At 42.7% G+C, this 12667-nt stretch overlaps 1 protein-coding gene across 2 annotated transcripts in view; it reads right to left on the bottom strand.

Annotated features, from left to right (window-relative positions):
* Positions 1-12667, bottom strand: part of ABCB1 (ATP binding cassette subfamily B member 1) — a 103145-nt gene that overhangs the window by 78893 nt on the left and 11585 nt on the right. For both annotated transcript variants that reach the window (XM_079932184.1, XM_079932185.1), the window contains one exon: positions 8856-9027. In XM_079932184.1, the coding sequence (XP_079788310.1) occupies positions 8856-9027 (172 nt within the window). The remainder of the gene's footprint in view (positions 1-8855; positions 9028-12667) is intronic.

Raw genomic sequence — 12667 nt, forward strand, 5'->3', positions numbered from 1 at the left:
TTTGTATATGCGTCTCATGTGTTGTAGAATTAAACAGAGATACAACAGACCACTACCCTACTACCTGGGGTAAGGAAAGCCTTTTCTAAAACCAAGTAAGGGACTTCCTTGGTGGCCCAGTGGGTAAGACTCCACGCTCCCAATGCAACGGGCCCAGGTTCGATCCCTGGTAGGGGAACTAGATCCCTCATGCATGCCGCAACTAAGAGTTCACATGCCGCAACTAAGAAGTCTGCATGCTGCAACTAAAAGATCCCGCATGCCGCAAACTTGCTGTTTTACCTGGCAAGCATCCATGACAGATGTAATTTACACCCAGGGACTCCCTGATTAAAGACATTAGTAAACCACTGCTTTCAATGGTCTTCAAGGTCCATTCTAGCTCAAGAATGCTAGGATTCCAGTTTTCCCAGTCTTGTGCAGGAAACTCCATTAAACACAAGCAAGAGGATTAGGACTGACATATATACACTATCATATGTAAAATAGATAGCTAGCAGGAACATGCTATAAAGCACAGGAAACTCAGCTCCGTGCTCTGTGACGACCTAGGTGGGTGGGACGGGAGGGAGATGCAAGAGGGAGGGGCCGTATGTATACATAGAGCTGATTCACGGCACTGTACAGCAGAAACGAACACAACATAGTAAAGCAATTATACCCCAATTAAAAAAAAAAAACACACAAGCAATCGGAATTTGGACCTTCTGCCTAGATCAATCCCTCTGACACTTGCCTGACAGTGTGGTTGAGCTGACTGCACGTGACAGAGGTGACTCTGGGAGCCACAGTCACCTCACGTGTGCTGCTTTCACACTGGCCTGAAGAGCTGTGCCTTGGGGCTGACCTGCCTGATATACCAATACGTAAGTCTACAGGATGGCACCTTAGGCAGAGAAAAGACCAAGTGGAAAGTACTAGCGTTTGCTTCAATTTTAGGCAGAGTTTGAAACCACAAGTAGAGTGGGAAAAATACCAGAATAAAAGGCAGGATTCCTGACCCAGGAACTCAGCTCTGTCCACGAACAAGCAATTCCATTCTGGTCACTTTGTCTCAACTTCCTGAGCATTGGTTTCTACATCTATCAAATTATGGGTTTGGGCCAGATAATTTTCTAGGCTCTTTTTCACCTACAGAATTCTGTGATTCCGTCTTTCATTTATTCATCGCACTTCTTAAGCACCTATAATGGGTCAGGTGTTGTCTATCTTCATTTTTTTTTTTTGCTGACTTTTATAATATATTGTAGAGAGTACATCCTAACTAATCTACTTTTTGGCTCGAAGAAACATTTCCCCAATACTAACCAAAAAAAACAAAAAAAATCTGACCATACTACACTACTACTACTATTCCAGAAAAACTAGTCATATTTTAAGTTTTAACTCAGACTTAAAAATAAACTACCACACTGGGACTTCCCTGATGGTTAAGACTCCACACTCCCAATGCAGGGGGCCCAGGGTTCAATCCCTGGCCAGGGAACTAGATTCCACATGCATGCCGCAACTAAGAGCCTGCATGTCACAACTAAAAGATCCTGCACACCACAACTAAAGATCCCACGTGCGGCAACTAAAGATCCCGCACGCAGCAACAAAGATCCCACGTGCCACAACTAAGACCTGGGGCAGCCAAAGAAAGAAATCAATAATTTTAAAAATAATTAAATAAATAAGCTGCCACACAAAACACTATACTTCTAAATATTCTGTCATTATTTGGTACTCAATTTTCCAGAAATTTATCTCTCAGAATTTTTCCCATGAAATGGTTAGCAGCAGAGGAAAGCCTTGAGCAAATGAAAAGAAAACATCCATCACAGAAATTTTTATGAAGTACTTAGAACTGAAGTATTAACTAACATTCTAGTCTGGAGAATACTCATAATGCTAGCCTTGAGGACAGAGACGGCAATGTTTTCTGTTTACAACACCAAAGTCTTGAAACACATATTCAAGATCTGCATATGATTTATATGCTCATAGTTTAAGCAGCAAAATATAGATATTACTTTTTTTATATTTATATTACTTATATAAATATAAGTTATAAATATATTTCCACATTTCCCCTTTTTCTCTGAATTATTAACTTGTACTAGAATTTGAGTATCTCATTTGTTCCATTCCTCAGCCCACAATCTGGTAGGAGGTTAAACAGAACCAACCATGATATAGTTATGGAGAAAGAGAGAAGCCATTCATGTGGATGTACCATCGACTGAACCATTAGAGACAATAAATAATGAAGAGTTTATGTGAAGAGTACTTCTGGGTGTTACCCACAGTGAGACACGGCAGATCTCCCTCACGTACTTTCATTTCTCGATTAACACATAATCCTCACTGTCTTCCTTTCTGGGTGTCCCTCTGTCTTCTTCAGTGCATGGACTTGGGACTGGTCTGCATGCGTTCAAATACTGACTAATTACTAACTCTATGACCTCAGGCAACTTAAATATACTCAACCCTCTGGGCCCTGGTTTCCTCATCTGTAACGTATAGATAATAATAGTATCAACCTCACGTCCATGAAAGAAATAAAGGAGTTAATATATGTAAAGCACTAAGAACAGTGCCCAGCACGTATTAAGTGCTCAATAAAAATTGGCTTTAGTTACTGCTAAAAATTGAGTCTTCCTCAAGGCTTAGAACTCCCCATTCCTTTTACTTTTCCCCATATCCTATCCCAGGAGATTTATCATTCCTTCAACTCAAATGTTGTCAAATCTCTAGTCCAATTCTTTATGCCAAGATTCAGTCTCATTTCTTAAACTGCCTGGATATCATTTACACTTGTACGCAACTTGTCATCTTTAACACAACGTGTCTAAAATCACAAGCACCTTTATCCAGGCTCATGTGCAGGCAGTGAATAGTCTCATGAGGAAGATGAGAATTCACAGAACACTACAGAATTTCAGCAGTGGTTGAGTTCTGTTCACACAGATGACTTCGCAAGGCCCAAGTCATCAGAGATTTTAAGGCAAAGGCAAAACCTAACAAGATAGAGATAAAAGGGAGTAGGATGTCGGGAAATCAGATCCACAACAAAAAGAACAGAATGAAGGCCACTGTCTGATAAACAGAGAAAGGCATTGGGAGAAGAGAAAGCCTTTGAGGGGTCTATTACAGCAGCATAAAAGGATCTGCCTGGGGCTTCCCTGGTGGCGCAGTGGTTGAGAGTCTGCCTGCCGATGCCGGGGACATGGGTTTGTGCCCCGGTCCGGGAAGACCCCACATGCTGCGGAGCGGCTGGGCCCATGAGCCATGGCCGCTGAGCCTGCGCGTCCGGAGCCTGTTGCTCCGCAACGGGAGAGGCCACACAGTGAGAGGCCCGCGTACCGCCAAAAAAAAAAAAAAGGATCTGCTTGCTCAAAAAGTTTTTCAAACTGTCTAGTTAAGCCTATGTTTAGTGTAAAACTCTGAGGCTTTCGAGAGCCTTAGCAAATCTAAGTCTCCTGAAGCAAGGAATACTTCCTGTCCAACAAGGAGGCTCTGGTACCTAGCCTACCCCACAGAGAGGTCATGAGGTTCTACCCAGGGAAGGGCAAGAAGAAAGGTCTGAGAGTGTCTCAGGCCCCAGTAGGCTGGCCCTCCCACCAGAAGCATCAGAGAGCTCATTTGCCCTCGGCTCCAGGACCAGCATCAAAACCTTTGCTATCTACTCCCCTCACCCAGGCAGCTTTCAGGACATTTGGAAGTCTGAATCTACAAACACATTTATGACAAGATACTGAGTGTTCTAGGGTAAAAATTACAACAGAGATAGCATGGAGCCTTGAAAAGACACAGAAGGATATACAGGGGAGTGGCAATCAGGAATGGTGGTGAGAGAAGGGTATTAACTGTATTTTTTAATATTTGTTTTTAAATGGTTTCACTTGTCACATAGAACATGTCTATTTTGTGCATGAGAGAGGTACCATCTGACCAAACTTGGTTATCACCTCCTCTTGGAAGCCTACCATGATTCCTAGATGGAGCCAGACACCCATCCTCTCCTTCCCAAGTAGTTTGTGTATCTCTGTATCATAGCACTAATCATATCCAACTGCATTTGTTGGCTCCCTTGTCCATTCCGCCCATTATGCTAAATTTCTTGGGGGATGGGAATGAATACTTAGGACACATACCATGGCTGGCTCACAGAATGCTTTAATACATATTCACTGGTGGACTGATCGAAGATAATAACTCCCTACTCAATACCCTGCCTCAGAGATTGGCAACCCTTTCCTGTAAAGGATCAGATGATATTTTAGGCTTTGTGGACCATATGGTCTCTGTCACAACAACTCTACTGCACCACTGTGTTGTGAAAGTAGCCACAGATCATACTCAAATGAATGGGCATGGCTGTGTTCCATTAAAACTTTATGTATAGATACTGAAATTTCAACTTCATATCATTTTTATGTGTCACAAAAATATTCTTCTTTTAATTTTTCCCAGTGATTTAAAAACGTAAAAATCATTCTAAGCTCACAAGTGGCATAAAAAGAGGCAAGAGGCCAGATATTGCCCACGGGCCATAGTTTGAGGACCGTTGCCTTCCGCGATAGGCCTGCCTAGCAGTCCATAGTTCCTAAGGAAATGCTGCTGAAAGGGATAATTCACATCTATAACAGGTACTGAGTGATTTGCAGTATGCCTTTCAACAAATATGAAAACTGAGGTAGTATCACAGAGCTCTATAAAGATGAAATGAGATAAGGAACCATATCATCACTGCAGGTTATGAAGGTTCATTTGTGAGGAACATGGAAGTATGAGTTTCCTGTTGATAATAATAACAATAATTAACATTGAGTACTTTTTTATGACTAAATTCTCTTCCATGAGCCTTCAATGAGGAATCCAGTGAATTTTCACAGCCATTCTATGAAGGAGGTTCTATTGTTATCCAACCTTTTTTTGAAGATGAGAAATTAAAGTATGAAAAAATTCCCCAAACCTAACTAAAAAGTGGGGCAAAGGTGGGGTTTCAGTCGCAGGCAGTCCAACTCCAGAGCCTGCACTTTAACCACTGAATACAGTGCCTCTCAAGAAGGTGACACAGACAGAGACAAAACTTCCAAATACTTCTCTAAATTTTCCCAAGATTGGAAGAGGGAGCTGAATGGGAAGGATTGGCAAGGAATGCAACGTCAACTACTCCCCCCGTTGGAAACCCTATGATCTGGACATCTATGAAGATGCAGTCCAAACCACCAGCTTACGAGCTAATGCAGAGGCCTAGGAGGAGCTAGTCTCCACAGCTGGACCGTTCTGAGAACTGACGTATGCTGTTGGGTAACTAAGACAGGTTACTGCCCATCTCACATGTCTAAAGGTGGACCAGGTAACAAACACCAAGACATAGTAATTGTCAGTACTTCTACTTAAAGAGATCAATTATTTTCTTATGAGAGTAAAGGCCAATTAACATCTGGGTGATGGAGATATAATGTATGTATATGTTAACACACTTGGTTTTTTTTTTAAAAAAAAAGACTAGTCAGACATGCACCCCAATGTTCACAGCAGCATTATTTGCAACTGCCAAGATATGGAAGCAACCTAAGTGCCCACTGACAGATAAATAAAGAAGATGTGGTACATATATACAATAGAATACTACTCAGCTACAGAAAAGAACAAACTTTTGGCACTGGCAGCAACATGCATGGACTTGGAGGGCATTACGATAAGTGAAATCTCAGACAAAGAAAGACAAATATTGTATGATATTATCACTTATATGTGGAACCTAAAAAACACAACAGGGCTTTCCTTGGTGGCGCAGTGGTTAAGAATCCGCCTGCCGATGCAGGAGACACGGGTTCGAGCCCTAGTCTGGGAAGATCCCACGTGCCACAGAGCGACTAAGCCTGTGCGCCATGACTACTGAGCCCGTGCTCTAGAGCCCGCGAGCCGCAACTACTGAGCCCGCATGCTGCAACTAGTGAAGCCCGAGCACCTAGAGCCCGTGCTCCACAACAAGAGAAGCCACCACAACGAGAAGCCCGCGCACTGCAATGAAGAGTAGCCCCCCCGCTAGCCACAACTAGAGAAAGCCCGCGCACAGCAACGAAGACCCAACACAGTCAAAAATAAATTAAATAAATAAATAAATAAAACCACAACAAACTAGTAAATATAATAAAAGAGAAGCAGACTCACAGATACAGAGAACTAACTAGTGGTTACCAGTGTGTGTGGGAGCAATATAGGGGTGGAGGAGTGGGAGATACAAACTACTGGGTGTAAGACAGGGTCAGGAATGTATTGTACAACACGGGGAATATAGCCAGTATTTTGTAATAACTGGAAATAGAAAGTAATCATGAAACACTGTATAAAAAAAATTTTAGGGGCTTCCCTGGTGGCGCAGTGGTTGAGAGTCCGCCTGCCAATGCAGGGGACACGGGTTCGTGCCCCGGTCCGGGAAGATCCCACATGCCGCGGTGCGGCTGGGCCCATGAGCCATGGCCGCTGAGCCTGTGCGTCCAGAGCCTGTGCTCCACAACAGGAGAGGCCACAACAGTGAGAGGCCCGCGTACCGCAAAAAAAAAAAAAAAAATTTAAATTAAAAAATAGAAAATAAATTTTGAAGAAGACCAATCCACACAGCACAAGTGAGTCTACTCTGGCCCATCCAAGTTCAGCTCTGCTAGCTTCAGGCAGCCATGTAATTGTCTACTCTTCCCAGACTGGGCCAATTTTCAACAGCTGTGTTAATAGCCCAATATTTCCTGATAAACACAGCTGAGTTCAGCAGCTGGCCCTCCATGGAATGCATGCAGGTGCACAGCATAATAAGTAGAACACCTCCCACAGTTAGATCAATGTGTGTGTCTGGATTTCATAAAAAGTGGGTAGGATAAGAATGGGCACAGATGTACATATAAAGTCAGCTGAGCTGCCACAGAGCCCTGAAAAGTAGTGAGAGAACCAACTCCAAAGAGTATTGCTAAATTATAGCATGCCTGGGAACCAATGAACTCAGAGAGCACCAAGTGCTTCCTTTTGGTGAACGGTATGAAAGAAAGGTGCCAGTCCAAACGTAGAACAACATCTTTTGCCAGATCCCTTTGAATGCCATGAAGGGGCATGATAAATGCGTAAGAATTTTACAGAGCTCAAACATACTATAAAATTTTCTGGCCCAATTCATTACCTGTCTTCACAGAACTGAAGCAGTCCCACCTCAGGGTAAACAATGTGCTCTTCAGAATCACAAAAAAGAGCTCCCCGGATCCACAGACAGGTATCAGAGGACCCATAAACACCCCCAGTTGGCATGCCTATTAACTGGCATGCATATATTCTGGGGGAAAGGATTCAGAGTGTTCATCAGAGACTTATGCAAAAGCTACATCACTGTATTCTCCCGTGTGTTCTCAAACAGGCCTTATCAAGGTTTCTACCCTCGACTGCACAACAGGCTGTAAGTCTTCGGGTATGCTTGACCAAAGGTGACTTGGGAGCTCACAGCTATCAACCAGTCCCTCCTCAATCAAGTTCGAGAGTGTGAAAGTGTGTGTGCGGGACACCCTAGTCCATTCACTTTCTCACCCTCCTGAGAAACTTGTTTTAATTTTTTCTTTTGGCCATGCCACAAGGCTTATGGAATTTTAGTTCCCCAGCCAGGAATCAAACCCAGGCCCTCAGCAGTGAGAGCGCAGAGTCCTAACCACTGGACTGCCAGGGAATCCCCATAAACTTGTTTTCCATCTCCTTTCTTTTTCAGCCAAATGTCTTACTTTTTATTTGACTGAAAAAACTGAAGTTATCGGAAGAAAAGTTCCACAAATTCTCATGTCCTCATCTACCCACCTTTGGGCATTGACACTCAAATACTCTCTCTTCCCACCCGTTATTGTGGGTGAACTATTTGTGCTCCTACCTCAAGCAAGTATTCCATCTTGAGCATAAGATTCCATCCTTTCTCAAGGATATCACTCAAATTTCTTTCCTTTCTCACAGAGCATCACTTTCTCCTCTCTTTTGGATCATTTCCATTAGCATACAAACAAGCTGTTATTTCTCTCATCCTAAACACACACACACACACACACACACACACACACACACACACACACACCCCTTCTCTTGTCCCCATTTCTCCATTTTCATGTTTCCAAGGAGTCTAACCTGGGACTTCCCCAGTGGCGCAGTGGGTAAGACTCCAAGCTCCCAAGGCAGGGGGCCTGGGTTCGATCCCTGGTCAGGGAACTAGATCCCACATGCATGCCACAACTAAGAGTTCACATGCCACAACTAAGGAGCTTGTAAGCCACAACTAAGGAGTCCACAAGCTACAACTAAGACCTGGTGCAACCAAATAAATAAATAAATGGCTTTTAAAAAAACAAAGAGCCTAACCTGTGGCAATGTCCAAAATTAAATTTCTGGTGTTTACTGCCAAAATACTCTCCCCTCCATCTTCCTCATTTCAACTGATGATAGCTGCATCCAGTTTATCCAGCTAAAAACTATTGAATCATCTTAAACTCCTGTCTCTTATACCCACGTCTAATATGTCAGAGAATCTCGCAACTGATTCCTAGTTATCATTCAAAGTCCAGATTAGGCTCCTATACCTCTTCCTGAAACTACCTGGGATATTTCTGACTTCACAGAGCTCTCTCTTTTTCTACATATCTCTACCAGCACTTCCACTGTATACTCTAATGCTTGTGAATATTATCTTCTGGGATTCATTACAAATATGAACTATAGCTCAGACCCCTCCACAGCACTGAACACACTAGTGCATATTTAGTAAGGGCTCCACAAACTTCATTCTGAGCGAATGATATTTCTGCAAAGATTCCAACAAAATCAGTACAGCAAACAATACTTACTTCCATTAGTTAGTTGTGAAATAGTCAGGTTTCCTAAATTTCCTGCATTTGCAAAGCTATCCGTCATGTCTCCAAAAACCAGCATCGTGAGGGGGAGTCCGGCTCCGTGGATGATGGCGGCCACAGTCCCCAACACCATATACAACTTATCAAGCCAATTCGAATAGCGAAACTAAAAAATGAGAAAACACAGAGAAGAGGAACAATTAGCACAATTTCATGGATGATTAGCTCTACTTTCCAAATATATCTGAAATCTAAACAGTTCTCAGACTACTACTGCGACCACGTTGGTCTGATAACCTAATTAGAAATAGGCATTTGGGACTTCCCTGGTGGCACAGTGGTTAAGAATCCGCCTGCCAATGCAGGGGACACGGGTTCAAGCCCTGGTCCGGGAAGATCCCACATGCCACGGAGCGACTAAGCCTGTGCGCCACAACTACTGAGCCTGCGTGCCACAACTACTGAAGCCCACACGCCTAGAGCCCATGCTCTGCAACAAGAGAAGCCACTGCAATGAGAAGCCTATGCACTGCAACAAAGAGTAGCCCCCGCTCGCCGCAACTAGAGAAAAGCCCACGCACAGCAATGAAGACCCAATGCAGCCAAAAATAAATAAATAAATAGATAAATAAATAAAAATAAATGTATTGAGGTAATTTAAAAAAAGAAAAGAAAAGAAATAGGCATTTGTTTCTTTTTTTGAGTTCTGACCTTCTTCTTTATATTGGACTCAGTCTGTCTTCTTTTTTAAATTGAAGTTTAGTTGATTTATAATATATTAGTTTCAGGTGTGCAACAGTGCTTCAACAATTTTATGGATTATACTCTATTTAAACTTATTATAAAATATTGGCTATATTCCCTGTGTTTGTACAATACATCCTTGTAGCTTACTTATTTTATACACAGTAGTTTGTACCTCTTTAATCCCCTACCCCTATCTCGTCCCTCCTACCTTCCCTCTCCCCACTGATAACACCAGTTTGATTTCTGTATCTGTGAGTCGGTTTTTGGTTTGGTATATTTATTTGTTGTATATTTTAGAGTCCACACGTAAGTGATAACATCCAGTATCTGTCTTTCTCAGGTCTGACTTATTTCACTAAGCATAGTACACTCTAGATCCATCCATGTTGTTGCAAATGGCAGAACTTCATTCTTTTTTATGACTGAGTAGTATTCCACTGTGTGTGTGTGTGTGTGTGTGTGTGTGTGTGTGTGTGTGTGTGTGTGTACCACATCTTTATCCATCCATCTGCTGATGGACACTTAGTTTGCTTCCATATCTTGGCAATTGTAAATAATGTTATTAAGAATACTGGGATGCATATATCTTTTCAAATTCGTGTTTTTCTTTTCTTTGGATCTATACCCAATAGTGGAATTACTGAATCATATAGTGGTTCTATTTGTAGTTTTTCGAGGAACCTCCATACTGTTTTCCATAGTGGCTGCACCAATTTACAGCCATACCACCTTGAACATGCCAGATTTCATCTGCCTTCTTCTCTTACATATGCGGGTTTCACGAGAAGCATAGGACATTCTGGGAAATTACAAAAATCTATAATGACACAATAACAGAAAGGCAGCATTTGTGACTCTGATTTCCAAGAATGGAAGCGACTTTTCAGCTCAAGATTTTTCAACCCAGAAAAATCACCATTGAGGAAACATGTGTTGTGGCTTTAAAAAAGTGGCTTGGGTCAAAGATCTGCTGCCTAACAGCATTAGCACAAATGTGAAATGATGTTAATGTAATTAGGTCTCCATAGTAAGAAGGAAGAGGAAAGGAATGAGTTAGATGCATGCTTCCCAGAGACCAGTACAGATGTGCATAATCTCTTTAACTGCAGGCAAATTGAAAGAAAGAAGAGAGGGAAGGAAGGGGGGGGGCGGGAGGAAGGAAGGAAGGAAAGAAAGAAGGATTTGTAATCAAATGAGCTTAAATTAATGACGTATTTTCCATAATCTAAAAACATCCTATTTACAAATTAAAACCTTTAAGGGAGAACATGTTTTGCCTTTTTGTCGTATTTCATTGAAACACAGGCTAAATTTTGCCACTATTTACTTTGTCTTAACTAAGCATTCATCCGCCTAAGGAAAGAAATAAAAGGAGTTAGAGATGAGCAGAAACCATTTAGTATCTAGTATCTTCTATCAGAGACTATAAAATGGACAAAGTATCAAATTCCTCAGTAGAGGAAGAGAAGATGGTTGATACACAAGGATTTCCCCTCATCACCAACCCCAAGGACATTTTACCTCGAAAACTAACACTGGCTATTATAATAAAAGCAAGCAGGCCATGAATATAAATATTTACTAAATGCCTACTCAATGACCGAAAAAAGCCAGAAATAAATACCAAAGTTACAACTCCTGCTTCCAGAGTGTTTAAAGGATGGAGGCAAAGCAAAAAAAAGTATATTCAATATCTATTCTGCATGCCTTGACAGCATGGTATATACAGTGTAGGGCAGATACAAAACTGAGCGAATGGGTCGTTGCCTCCTTTGTGGAAAAGCTTCATAGAGGTGATGCTTCCTCCCAGCTTTAGCAGTTTAGCAAGGGCTTAAAAGCAAGGAGGAAGGCATTCCAACCAGACAGGACGCTAAGTTGAGGCAAGAACGATCACACTGTGCCCAGAGAAGACTGGGGTCTCCCAAGCTTGGGGTGCGAGGTATAGAAGCAGCACGAAGAAGCTAACTGACCAAGAAGGACCCTTCACTGAGACAAGGCAAACCAGAATCGGCAAAGATATGGGGGAAGGGGACAGAGAAGGGGCAGAGGAATCTCATTTGGTCCTGTTTCATGCCCATCCAGGCATACGAGGAGAAAATTCAGTTTGAGGAGTACTTTTGTGACACTAGCGTATGTAGCAGAAGTCATGGGCGTGGACAAGATCATCTAGCAAGAAATAATGAGTGGGATTAAGAACAATTTGGAGGGGCTTCCATGGTGGCGCAGTGGTTGAGAGTCCGCCTGCCGATGCAGGGGACACAGGTTTGTGCCCCGGTCCGGGAAGATCCCACATGCTGCGGAGCGGCTGGGCCCGTGAGCCATGGCCGCTGAGCCTGCGCGTACGGAGCCTGTGCTCCGCAACGGGAGAGGCCACAATGGGGAGAGGCCCGCGTATCGCAAAAAAAAAAAAAAAAGATATTTATTAAGCACCAAATACGGATCAAGCTTGGTTCTAGGTACTGGCACAAGTACCTAGTAAGACAAGCTTTATGAGGACAGGTAGCTTGAGTAAGACAAGCTACCTGTCCTCATAAAACTTACATTACATTTTACTAGTATGCAAACAGTACAAGAGGGAATAGACACATTCAACATTCATTCAATATCTAAGTACCTATTAAAGTTCCAGGCACGGTTCTAGGCACTTGGAGCACAGCAAGGAAGGAATCACACAAAACCACCTGCCCTCATGGAGCTTAGATTCAGAAAGAAGACAAACGTAAACAAGAAATCAGACAGTGGTTAAGTACTCAGAAGACATATCACACAGGGTGGTGTGCCACAGTGACAGGAAGCACCAGTGGGCTCAGACTGGCTGGGCAGGGAAAGTCTCTATGAAAAGGCAACATCTGAGCTCAGTCCTCAGTGACAGGAAGGAAAAAGTCATGTGATAATCTACGGACAGAGGTTCCAAGCAGAAAGAACAAATGCAAAGGTCCTGGGATGAATACAAGCTCAGAGGGTTTCAAGGACCAAACACAATTACCACTGTGGCAAGAAGAGGGTGAAGGAGATCTGCCTGCCGTGAAATCAGAGGTGAGACAGAGGTCAGATTATGG

Source organism: Stenella coeruleoalba, assembly GCF_951394435.1.
Source record: "Stenella coeruleoalba genome assembly, chromosome: 9".
Lineage (NCBI taxonomy): Eukaryota > Metazoa > Chordata > Mammalia > Artiodactyla > Delphinidae > Stenella > Stenella coeruleoalba.